This window comes from Daldinia childiae (genome assembly GCF_008694065.1).
Source record: "Daldinia childiae strain JS-1345 chromosome Unknown Scaffold5, whole genome shotgun sequence".
In the NCBI taxonomy this organism is placed as follows: domain Eukaryota; kingdom Fungi; phylum Ascomycota; class Sordariomycetes; order Xylariales; family Hypoxylaceae; genus Daldinia; species Daldinia childiae.
The window spans coordinates 1614999-1628401 of record NW_022984646.1 but is presented as its reverse complement, the minus strand read 5'-3'; the positions used below and the strand labels follow the sequence as shown (position 1 = coordinate 1628401).

At 46.1% G+C, this 13403-nt stretch overlaps 2 protein-coding genes across 2 annotated transcripts; both read left to right on the top strand.

Annotated features, from left to right (window-relative positions):
- Window positions 1–626: 626 nt before the first annotated feature.
- GL218_05570 (Oligopeptide transporter 8) lies at window positions 627–3371 on the top strand (the record flags this gene model as incomplete). Its single annotated transcript, XM_033582239.1, has 2 exons — window positions 627–1548; window positions 2959–3371. The coding sequence occupies 2 exons, from the start codon at window positions 627–629 to the stop codon at window positions 3369–3371; spliced, it is 1335 nt and encodes a 444-aa protein (XP_033434254.1).
- A 6791-nt stretch (window positions 3372–10162) lies between these two features.
- Window positions 10163–13290, top strand: GL218_05569 (Mitosis inhibitor protein kinase wee1; the record flags this gene model as incomplete). The annotated part of the gene is made up of 3 exons (XM_033582238.1): window positions 10163–11293; window positions 11392–12501; window positions 12550–13290. The coding sequence occupies 3 exons, from the start codon at window positions 10163–10165 to the stop codon at window positions 13288–13290; spliced, it is 2982 nt and encodes a 993-aa protein (XP_033434405.1).
- Window positions 13291–13403: the final 113 nt, after the last annotated feature.

Below are 13403 nucleotides of genomic sequence, written 5' to 3'. Positions count from 1 at the left end.
CCGCTAAGGACTTTTTCTTTGGTGTTAAAAAAAAAAATAAAATAAGAAAAGGTGCCATCGTATCTACCATGTCTGCCATGTCTACCCGAAGAACAGGGGTTTATCATTACAACCCTTGGTAAGAGGTAGGTAAATTTATACGACGAACCACTAATACCATCCTAAAATTATCAGCAGCACCATTTGATCCATGGCCGTGGTATTATCCGGCCTTGTCTAGACGCAATGCAGATGGCGAGATGCGCCGAGATATAACCCACACGCCGCGAAACGTTTATATTCGCTGCGATTGCGTGATTGGTGCTAACTCTTTTCGATGATCGGCTACATGGTTATAGACCATCAACACGAACTATGTCGCTATGTACATAAAACAATCGGCCCTGCGGTTGGATCTATATCTGTGTTGGTAATACCACCCTAAGATAAATAAAAAACTTAATATATGGTGTGTTCCTCACGATTTTCACTCATTCTACAGCGTGACCTTCGTTGATGCGTTGAGTCAACACGCCGTCAAGTTAAAGGGAAGTCTTGAAGCTTTACAATTAAAAGTGGTTTATAATCGCCAAGTATTCAAGTTTCTCCTTGGCGTCGATATATTCCAGGAAACTTAAGCCGCCGAGATGTCTTCCCGCCTTTCGGGCGATGCCAAGGACGAAGCCAAGTTCTCTAGTGCAACACCTGCAGCTGAGCCTCCAACTAACCAACGACCTCCTTCGATAAAGCATATAACTAAGGACAGCAGCCCAAGCAAAGAAAAGCTTCCTGTTGAAGACGCCGTCGAAGTTGATGCCGATCTTGAGGATGAAAATGACCCCGAGATCAGCCAGATCCCTCCAGAGGTGAGGCGAGTCGTCAGTCTTCACGATGATACGACTTTGCCCACCTTAACATTTCGTTATTTTGTCCTCTCCATTCTCTTCGTCATCCCGGGAGCTTTTCTATCTTCGATGAATAGCTACCGAACCACGTATGCGCCCTACTCAGTTTTCTTCGTCCAGATCGCCTCCAATTATGTCGGCCTCTGGCTTGCCCGCGTGCTTCCTAATCGCCAATTCCGCATTCCCTTCACCCGTTGGTCTTTCAACATGAACCCAGGTCCATGGTCGGTCAAGGAGCATGTCTTAATCACCTTAACAGCAGCCTCTGGTGCGACAGGCAATGGAGGCACTACGCCTATCGCGCTTGGCGACCTCTATTTTAACGAACGGCTTCATCCCGCAGCGGCCATCTTTTTCATGTGGTCCATCGATGCTACCGGGTACGCCTTTGCTGCTCTCGCACGTCAAATTCTGCTATACGAACCGGCATACCCTTGGTTCCAGGCCCTTTGCCAAGCTGCGCTTTTCGAAACCCAGAGTCGACAGAACAAGAATCCGACTCCGACCGCGCGCAAGCAGATGCGCGTGTTCTGGTGGGTGCTCCTCGGTATCACGCTCTGGCAGTTCTTACCAGAATACGCATTCCCAATGCTGAACTCGATGGCCTTTTTGTGCTGGGTTGCTCCTCATAATCCTGTTGCCAACTTTATCGGATCTGGTCTTGGTGGAATGGGATTTCTCAATTTATCCTTTGATTGGGCTAATATCGTGAGTCTTCTTATGAAATCCAACAAGGCATATAAATGAAATCATACTAATTGATTTTAAAGTCCAACTATCTCGCCGGAGTTCCGCTATTTTTGAGTCCTTGGTGGTCGCAGGTCGTACTTTTCTGTTCCTTCGTTATGTCGTGGGGTGTTACTGCCCGCTGCAAAATGGGGACACCTTGGAAGTTATCCTCATTGCTTGATGACGAACCGAGCTTGTACTGCTGATGGGAGCAGATATCCTGTCACCGATCTAGTCACGCCGCAAAACACCTTCAACCAAACGGCTTACGAAGAAAATGGCCCATTGTACCTTGGCGTTCATTACCTATGGTCCATTTTCTTTGATTACGCCTCTTACATTTCAGCTTACTCTTGGATCGTGTTCTTTGGGGCCGGCCAAATCAGAGACGGGTACAGGAAATTCCGCGCCCGCCAAAAAACCCGGGCCAAGGAATCAATCATCAATGGTATGTCTTAAGAATAATATATCCTGATGTATCCACTGAAACTAATATGTTCACAGTACGTTAATATACCTCGTCATATCACCGGCCTACCCAACCTCCATACATACTTCGTATGAACTAACAGAAGCAGATTCGGACAGGTTGAACGTCCTGATGAGATCTTATAAGGAGGTTCCTCTGTGGTGGTACCTAACGCTGTTCCTCGCCTCGTTTACTTGTGTCATGACGATGGTTGGAATGGACATCCTATTTATTCCTTGGTGGACTTACTTAGTAGCACTTGCGACAGGAGCTGCTATTGTCGTGCCTCTCGGCTGGCTTTATGCCATTAGCAACTTCCAGCTACCCATCGGAACGTTCAACGAATTGCTATACGGTACAATGGTTCAAAATCTAAGCACTAATCGCAATCCCATTGGAGCTAGTGTAAGTCTACCATCCTAATGAATATTTCGTATGCTAATGTTGCTCTTCAGGGTATGGTGCTCTGGCTGGTGGCGGTATGATACCCTCATCCTATCGATTACTCATTTCCAATCAACTTCCTCCTCGTAATGAATACTAACAATAATAATAGCCTGGTATAGGGCCCAGTATATGTTGCAAGATCAGAAAATAGGACATTACATGCACGTCCCCCAACGTACAGTTTTCTTCTCTCGAGATCTTTGGAATCACTATGGGTGTACCGATCAATTATGCAGCAATGCGCTGGATCATGGATTCTAAGCGCGACTATCTAACCGGAGCCGTTGATGATCCAGCCCATATCTGGACGGGTCAGAGTCTAGCCGGCTCTTTGACTATGGGGGTTCAATATGTTTTACTAGTAAGTTGGCTTGATTTCTAGTCTTCAAGTACCACACATGAACATTAGACACTGACGCTATTTAAAAGGGGCCAACCCGACTCTTCCAACAAGAACAGTTCCGTCCTCTCCCTATGCTTTCCTCGTCGGCGCGGCCTGTCCGGCTATCATATACACGCTCCACCGGCTATTCCCTCGAGCTAAATTCCACCTTTTCAACACCACCATCTTTTTCAGCGGCGCGTCTATCTTCTACGGCAACGTGTCGACAGGGTACTTCTCACGTTTCATAGGAGGATTCGTTGTTATGTTTTGGGCGTATAGGTACCGCTACCAGCTATGGGCCAAGTACAACTTCATCCTGGCGGCTGCGTTCGACGCAGGGTTCAACCTGAACATGCTCTTGATATTCTTAATATTCGGCAGCGCAAAGGTCATTGGCATGCCGAATTGGTGGGGGAATGATGCGGCCAGCGTGGAGAAATGCTATGCGCTTGAGTAGAGTTGCTGTCTTGCTAGGCATTTTGTTTTGAAGTATATATCTTACGGAGATACTAGTGCTAGATTTAAATTAAATAGGCGGATATTATTCGAATGAACAAATATTTAACCTAATCACTACCTAGGTACCTAATGTTTCGTAGACTTAGACGATTGGAGAGCCTTCGGTCGGACTAGGAATCCAAGGTATTAGCAGAATCAATTGATATCGATCGCCTAGTTTCAGCGAAGAATTTACTATCCTTCTTGACACATCGCTTCAAGTCACCAATATATACCTATATAATAAATACATTAGCCATATGGAGCTATCTCGCCCCGGGGGATAGCTAGGACATGAAAGTGTGTTTAAGAGATAGAAGCACAGGGGTCAAGCGGCTCGTTAAAACTGGTCGACGTGACCAGGCCTACGACTCCAATCCGTATGTTGAGCCAGGTTGAGCCAAGTTGTAACTAGATGGTGGTCTTGTTTCCTCATGGCTTACAAGAGCAGAGGAGCTCAATGTATTATAGATAGGACATCTACATATAATAAAGGATACTCTCAGCATGTCTTATCACGGGCTTCTATAGTTAAGTGCCTAAGGTTAGGTTCTTTGCGGAACATGGAAGACCTCTTTCATACTTTCTAGCTCCGCTTCATGATACGAGGTGAAGATTTAAATTCTTAGTTTCCTTTTTGGTTGCGTACGTCGAGTTAATTACGGGTTACATAGCACTAGCATAAAAGTAATAGATTTTAAGTTAAGCCAGTTGGTTCCATTGCCAAACTATGAAAAAGGTCTAGGTGTATGTTATCGAGTTTGGGTGTTAGAGCCAGTTGTCTTGTTAACTTACCATAATGCCGCAGGACCTACCAGATGTAGGTTTGTTTCTTGGATTACATTTAATCATTTACGAGGTTTTTTTTTAAAAAAAAAGAGAGAGCTAGGTGAGTTATATGAGACTTGGTACCTAATAACTCGGTCAACTCAGGTTTATGAGCGGTATAAGGCCCATTAATATATACATTGTCTATGAACCAACCTAAGTAGCTGTTAAATAGCGAGACCTATCACAGCCGGTCACTACGAGGCTAAAACGACGACACGTATATCAAAATTCTGATGAGTTTTGGTCTCTAGTATACCTCCCTATATTGTCACAGCCTTAGAATAAGCTAATCCATAATTAATGGCATTGCTTCTTTTTTATAGGGGCTTATATTTTCCAACGTTCTAGAACACCTCCTATACTATACCTATGAAGAGGTATATTTGGTGATTTCTTAAATGTTTCCCGCATGAGAAAAGCCTCTTGACTTAAAAATATGAAAAATGCTACGGCCTTCGTTTACCTACTGTAGACACCCGAGGGTTAATATTACCATAAAACACATACAGATTGTAAGGTTATATATAATACCAGGTAGTGCTCTGTTTTGACGCCGAGGGAAACAATGTTGAATCATATCTCGTTAACTCATCTGCTTCGTAAACTTACCTAGGCACCTTGGGAATATGATAACTTAGAAAACTACACATAAGACCACTGTGACTTTCAACTTATAGGGTACTACCTATGATGATGGTTTCTATACGTATAGGTAACGGGAATAGTTGTCATTAAATAAGCTACAAGGAGATTCTATCAGGTAATTATTTTTAGCGACGAGCTAGACAGTAAAAAGTATAACTTGAAGGAAATGGTGTTAGTGTCTAGCGCATATGGTACTTTCATGATGTCTCAAACCGGCGGGCTGTGCAAGCCGCTAAGCATGAAGGTAAACATAATACAACACACGATGCAAATATAGCAATATTGTGGATAGTGACAGACTGGGGGATAAATCTATTTAGTTAACACCGGCGTATTTTGGCCCACCATGTATAGAGGAGGTTATTATAGGCAACCCGCTGAATATGTACATTGAGTCCGTAGTCTTCATGTCTATTCGCTGCACCAACAGCAGCTATCCACTTAGTATACTACATATAGGCGCTACCGACTTCAGAATCCATCGTCACATATGTACTGTACATAGGAGCTTGTTGGCAGTCAGTATACTCGAAAACTATTTATTTGGGCCAAACCGTCGCTTTTCTAGGTGAGGAACCGGGGAGCTCATTGAGCTATCCTTTACCCCTCTTCTATGAAGCACTCTACTCTCCTCGAATTGTATCATTTTGTCTTACAAATAGTCTTCAAAAATGTATGACGTTGGTTCAAAGTCCGTGAGTTTTAGACGGGATCGTTGATCTACCGGCGGAGAATACGGGAGATCCCTGAGGAGTCCAATCTTTTCGTCTATCGGACACCGTGAAGATGGCGTCACTTAGCACCTAACTAGTTATAATGTCTCTATATTGCTTTTCACGTAAGGGTCAAACGCGATATGTGGGAAGCAACTCGATTCCTATTTTTGTGACTCAAGAGGACTACGAAGCGAAGATGCCCAAACAACACGATGCTTACCCACCTACGCACTTGGTAAGACGACATAAGCGAATGTCCGGAGATCGAATAATACTTTGGTCTCTAGACGTGACCCCTCAATTTATGGGAACGGACTCGAAGCGGCGTCGACGACAGAGGAGAAATGAAGGGTTGGAAGTTAGCGTGGCACCAGTCAATTGCGTCGCTAAAGATACTAATGCAGCTTAGAGAGTTGTTAAGACCAAAAACGCTTGAAGGTGCAGAATGGAGTCGGTGCTGTAGAACTGCCCGATTTCACGGCGGAGGAAACTCAATTTTGTATTAGGTACTTGCCGAAGTGATGCAAACGAAGGAAGGGAGTTTTCCATCTCCATTTGCACCTCCACAGATGTTGTACGTGGCACGTAAAGTTGAGACTTACGTGGAAGAAGCTTAAAGCTGAACGTTGCGGTTATAAAATAACGTTTCTTCATACGCTGGACCGACTTAAAAGAAATATTTTTTAAGTTACCTCACTACCTAACCTAACACATTAACACATATGCGCCCAATGAAGAATGTGGGTTCAACTTAGGGTATATGACCTTTTTTGGTAGTTCATATTGCGCAAAATGGGGTAACGGACTTTTAAATCATGTACGTATGTGGCGCATATTTCCTTATCGGTAGTTTGAAGCTATTTTAGAATAGAGGATTGGATGGTATGTTGGAATAGTCTTCTCTTAATGCTAGTGGACAACAATGGGGAATAGACGATTAAGCATAAGGTCCTTATCGTTAAGATTGCGAGGAGACTTATTGCACTATTATCAATCACTGACTATCAAATCTGTTCAATCAAATCTATGTAATCTCTACCTAATCTCTAATCTTGATGCCCCGCGATGGGGTACTGAAACGGAGAAAGACGATTAGATTCATGATAAGAAATAACTACATAAAAAGAAGGACGAATGTCGGATCTCGGAAAACGTTATCTTAACGAACGGGTAGATCCTCTTTTTATTAAGACACTCGGACTCCAATATGCTTGCCCACTCTCTGCCGCTGCCACGGACGGTTGTTAGTGTTACAGTGGAGGACCCCGAAACATTAATAGACAAAATAATGGTTAGGTTACCTATCTTAGGTATCTTAGGTACCTAACCTAACCTAAACCACAATTGACATAATACCCTGTTAACCATAATGCAATTGACAAACGCCCAACTGTCAAACCTGTCAAACTCGAGTAATACAATTCGCGCGAACTTGAGTCAAATCAACATTGACTGAGACTGCGGCGGCAGTGCCGAGACTTTTTGTTTGCAACCTGTCGCGGAAAGTCTAGAATGTTACCTAATTCGTAACACGGAAGCGATGCGACTTGGGAAAATCATGATTTACCCCGGACTCTCCTTGTGATGATTGAACGCTTATAGACACCGGTAATTTTGGGGGGGCTGATCCCATTGCGGCTTGGGGTTATCAGATATCAATTTAATCTTATTTTTAAAGTATTAACCTTAATGCTGCGAAAAAAGCAAGCTGCTTACATCTGTTATTGCGGTTGTGGTTCGCAGTTGCGGCACGTGTGGACTAGAGCAAAGATGCCGCATGTGCATGTGATGATGTGAGATGATCTTAAAAAAAGAAGCAAAAGGAATCACAACCATGTGGCCCAAGCTTTTTCAACAGGGGAACCTTGAAGTTGGGGGGAGTTGCAGGTTCCGAAAAAGGATGCCCATCCAACCCTCCACCCTCCCTCCACCCTCCAACTTTTCTAACGCCTCCAATGCCTCCAACTGTGCATGAATCTCAATAATGAGATCATAATAATTGATCCGTCGTATTAAGATTATTGTTTACTTTTTGACTATTTGTTTATTTCCCTTTCTGGCCAATATTATCTCTTGGACCGTATATCTCTTACAACCTAAAAAACGCTTGATAAGGGGAAATGTGACGGGTTTCGGTAGGGGCGATCAGTTCTAGAATTCTCCGACCCTAACTCGTAAGACAAGTGGGAGAAAAAATAAAAAGAGGAAAAAGGAGAAAATAGGAGAGGCTACAATTGATGGTCCCTATTTATGGCTGGCGCCGTGTCTGAACAATTCGACGATGCGGGCTGATAACTGGTGGGGGTTGTTTGAGGCTACGGCTAACGTCGCCCGCAGCTGGGGGGGCTGCAGATGGGCAAGGCGGGATGACATTGGTACCTAGCACGGGTACCTTTATAGGGTAGGATAGGGTAGGGTCCCGGATCAGCGCGCGCATCAGTTGACAGGATATCCATGTGGCCATGTATATTTTAGCTATTATTTTTTTGCCCACAAGATCAGTTGAACAGTGAATACAAAGTACACCAGCACACCAAATAATTATTATTGCATGAGCTGGGACCTCATGTTGAACAATGGAATTTAAGTCAATACAGGGCGAACACGAAGGAGGTAGCCCACCATCTTCATGTTGATTATTTCCAACGCGTGCATGATTCATGAGTGTAGAAGACTTGAGTAACCTCACAAGCAATATTGAAGAGAAAAAAAAACTTCCTTACCTTGGAAACTATTAATTAGAAAGGGGGAATGCATCTGTAGTTTTAGTATGTAGAAATTCCCGAGGTCAAAAGAAGGCGGTCAGCAAACAATGAATACCTTGAGTTAGGTAGGCGCGTGTGAGGTATTGAGAGAGTACATATTACGGAAGGTACCTAATTACTTATTGTACAAATACGACAATACATCGGTACTTCCATATTACTTTTAAGTCCAAAGTACTATGTATATAGTATTATCCCTGCAAAACGCACAGTCTCGATTGTGACAAGGATCAAGGACGTACCTGCTTAGTGGCGTCCCTGCCTCCACACGCGCGTCACGAAATAAACAAAACGCGCTTTTCACGACCCCGACTACCCCTGTTTAGTTTAGTCTCTGTCTTTCTGCTGCACGATTTAGTGAACTCTAGGGAACGACAAGTACTATACTTTCCGCTTGGCAACGTGCCGACCGCTCCTTTTCTAATAGTGTAAATCTCCAGATCCAACCTCCCGTTAACTCCTCCCCCATCTCCATCTTTTTCGTCGCATTCGCCACAATCAACCAGTTGATCTGTCAGGAGTTGCGCGCGCGCCTACTTACATACCTGCATACTTACATACTTACCGTGGGACTCATCTACTGCTGCTTGTCCTCTCCTTCTTGACGCTTCTTCTATATCCAATAACCTATGACCAATAGCTCAGTTCGACATTGCGCCGGACCAGACTGAATGGCGGTTTCCTGTATACTTTGTGCGTGTGACTGCTGGGAGAATTGAGAACCGAGAACTGAGAACTGAGAATTACGAACCGAGAACCTCAGTATTTGGCAAGAAAGCAAGAAAGCAAGAAAAGATATCAAGGGACGGAAGTGGTGAATCGATAGTCTCACCTCGAACCCCAAAAACTTTGTCCTAGAATGAAGCGTTGAAGAAACGTCTTCATAACCCCCCTTGCTTGGTCTAACATTCCACATGTCCTGGACTGATTAATAGTACTGCTCTTTTGCATTCCTGACCTACGAAGCATATATCCTAACTAGCGGGTTATACGATTATTGCCGTTGTCGCTAGTTGCAGTATCTAAATCGGAACCCCTGTCCCAGTTCCATTGACGCGCCTTTCCTTGACGGCATACCCTCAACTTCTTATCAGTTTCTCTCGTCTCGATCGCCAACCTACTTGTCGTCAACTATTTCGTCGCCGACGTCTACATAGACAAAATAATATTTTTTTTTAGACAGGTTTTGCCAGTGCACTGTCACATGATCTCGAACTGGCAAAATGTCAAATAGTGGTGGTACTCTGACTCTGCCTTCACCAACTCATCCACATCATCACCATGTGGATGTGCAAGCAGGTTTAAGGACATTCAGGCGCTCACTTTCACGCTCGCCCTCAAAATTTTCTCTTGTTCGAACTACATCCCAGAGCAGTTCTGACGCGAGCTCCCCTTCATCTCCGTGCATTAGACGCGTTCAGTCCCAATATTTTGGACAGAACACTTCCATTAATTCGCCTCCTGGAAACCAGCCGCATACCCAGTCGCCACTTGCAACACCTTTCCGGCCGAGTGTTAAATTATCGTTGCGATCCGCGAAATCGACGAAGAGCCCCGTTTCAGCTTCATCAAACAAACAATTTCTCGGCATCGCACATCACCAAGAAGGCCCCTCTCGAAGAGCATTATCCCAAGCTTCTGTCTCTGGCAATTCATATCCGCCTCTAACACCAACTCCATTACTTGAACCAATTCTCTCCGGACAGGAAAATACAAATATTTTCTACACTCGCAGCCCGGGACCGCGCAAAGCTGCCGAGAGAACCGCAAATCGGCATAGCGTGCATCTCGATATGACTGGCTCTTCGCAGTTTGGTACGTCGCGTTTTGGCGACGCAAACAATAATACCACTACGACTTCTGTTACAAGCCCGCTGAAGCGAAGCGACGCGACGATGAACCTTGACCAAACCCTCACGGGAAGCCCGAAACCCAAACGTCGCAGCTATGGTCCCACAAGTTTGGGTGTCGATTTCAATGTCTATGATCATGGTCCTGGCTCTCCAAACGCTGAAGTTCAAGATGACTCCCCTCGTGAATATGATTGGACAAGCACTGTCTCTCCTAATGTTTCTGAGCCGTTAGCATCTCTAGCATCTCATGCTGCGATGCGTAGGGCTGGGTCTCTTCGAAAGTCTACTCTTCAGCAGCGAGAGCGAACATCATGGGGCAAGCGCCATGCAGCTCAGCAATTATCTCAGAGCTCCGGCGAAGCTACTACCCCCCAACGAGAGCGAACCTCGTGGGGAAGACGAGGCGCACCGCAGTTAGCCCAGTCTCCTAACGAGACTACTACTCCTAATGGGAAGAACCGGCCACGATTGTCTCTTGATCATTTCATGCCCCCTCCTCCCCGAGAGAGTCCGTTCACCGCACCAGCTCCGCTGCCGAATCCTTCTATGCATATGCTTAACCAGCCGGCCCAGCAACCACAGCAGCCACATCCATTGTCACGTACTATGACGACATCGTCTTCTAACTCAAGTCTATCTAACGACTCTCCCGTGCATTTTCAAGTTCCGGTCGCTGAAAAGTCGAGGGCGCCTATGAACTTTTCCAAGAGCTTGCCAATTGGTACTGTTCGTCCGCAGCATTACAAGCCAAGCCATGGTATTGCAAGCATTTCTACTCCTGACTACAAGCACGAGAGGCCATATGAAGGAGCTTTCGCATCTACCGGCTTAGTATCGAAGATGGTTCGTGACCCGGAGCAAGCACCTTCTGGTAGTGCATATGGAGCTGTTCCCGACACGCCTTGTAAGAAGCCTCCTAGTGGTTTTGCCACCTATCCGCCGCTTCCTATGTCTGGCAATGTTAAAGCTAGAGGTCGACACATCAAACATACCTTCGGCCTTCCATCAAGTCCCTTTGATTCGGTAACACCGAACCGCCCTGCGAATCCCTTCAGCGAGCAGTCTCGACCCGTGCTCTTCGGCGGATTTTCTAACCATTCTCGAAAAGAAAGTTTACTCAGCTTATACAGCGATGATGGACGAAGCCCTTCTGGGAAACTTGGCGGTAGCGAGAGTCTAGTAACGATGGAGATTTACCGCCGACGCCCACGAAGCAGCAGACCGCGCCGCGAAGTTCGAGCGGATTGAGCCGGCTGTCTACCGAAAGCCCCACGGCTAGTCGCCGCCTTCCTGCGTTCGGAAACAGCGCAGCTTTGCAGCAAGACCCTGCCGCTAGCTGTAAGTATCACCTACCAAAGCGATCCTGCAATGGCGGAAAAGGCAGAGAGAATATCACCCCTATCAAAGGTGGCTTCAACCTGCCCACCCCTGCTGTTCAGGAGACGCAATCCAACATCTGTCTCCCTTTATCTTCATTTAGTCGATCTCGAGCTCAGCGTGGTTCGTTTTCTTCGCCTGCGCGGCTTGAGACCCACTCGATGATGACTCCTCTCGTGAAGTCCTCTACCCAAGTTCAATTTGCTAAGAGTAGCCCCGTGATTACAGCGAGTCCTTTGGAGCGACTAGAATTTGCGGAGAAAGCTTCCCCCCAGACCCCTCAGGGAAGCTTTGCGCCTCTTGATGCAAGTCGTCTATCGATCTCTAACGCGAACGACGGCTTCTTGTTCCCCGGAACTGGCGATAAAAACTCGCCTTTCCCGCCTGCAACTCCGACAACACGACACGATAATGTCCCGGCATTCTTTGAACGACGCGCTATTACCCCTATCAATGGTATGCCTTCTCACGACTTGGATGAAGGGCTCATGTCGCGTTTTGGAAAAGTTGAATTTATAGGCAAGGGTGAATTTTCGCAAGTGTACAAAGTCACCGAAGCCGCTCAGTCCGCAAGAACCGTTCAGCCTGGCTTCTTCAGTACCCCTACGCACCGGACAGCTTCCCCCTCGCCTACTAAGGTGTATGCAGTCAAGAAGCTCACCCTTCCGATCCAAGGTAATAAGGATCGAGCCCTTCGATTCCGCGAAGTATCTGTATTGGAAACCTTGAAAGGCTGCGACCATGTCTTGCAGCTCGTTAACAGCTGGGAAGACAGCAGCTGCCTCTATATTCAGACTGAATATTGCGAAGAGGGCAGCCTTCATGCATTCTTGTCTTTTGTCGGCTTGAAAGGACGACTTGATGATTTCAGAATCTGGAAGATTATGCTTGAGATTGGCAAGGTACGTATAGAACAGGTGGATGCATGGAATGCGACTAACATATTATAGGGTTTGAAACATATTCACGATGCTGGCTATATCCACCTGGATTTGAAACCTGCCAATATCTTTATCAACTTTGAAGGCACCTTGAAGATTGGTGATTTCGGTCTAACGACGGCTTTGCCGATAGAGAAGGGTCCCGATCTAGAGGGAGATCGCGAATACTTGGCGCCCGAGGCTCTTCGAGGAGAGATTGGCAAGCCTACCGATGTATTTTCCTTCGGTCTGATCATGCTAGAAATCGCGGCCAACGTCAAACTGCCTGAGAATGGAACAACTTGGGCTGGGTTGAGAGAGGGTGACTTCTCCGAGGTTCCCACCCTTACTCAAGACGCGGGCGCGATTGTGCGGGATGCTAATGGCATGCCGCTTGATGACAGTGATCGTAGCGTTGGTCTGTTTGGAGATGATCGTGCCACGCCTGCTGGGCGCCGCAACTACAACTTCCGAAATGTTACCCGTCAATCGGCAGACATTTTCGGCCTAGGCCGCAAGAGCGAACTACAGCATCCTCCCGATTTCATGAAGGACCCTGGTCACCCTAACTCCCTCGATATAGTTGTGAAGTTGATGCTCACGCCGGATCCCATGATGCGTCCTACAGTTTCCCAATTGCTTGATCTCGAAGCAGCAAATTGGGTCGCATCACGTCAACGAGCTGCCGCGACAGTCTTTGAAGGAAATTGGGGCCCTGCGGATGAAGTGTCGGCTCCCATCTCACTGGATACGGAGATGATTGATGTCTAAACGTCTTGCTCGAACCCTTCGACCGATTTCACAGGACTAGCCGAATCTTGCTCGACCTGGCATAGAACTGGATATGGAGTTGCATTTGCCATAGTGGTGGGCGTTGTTTTGCC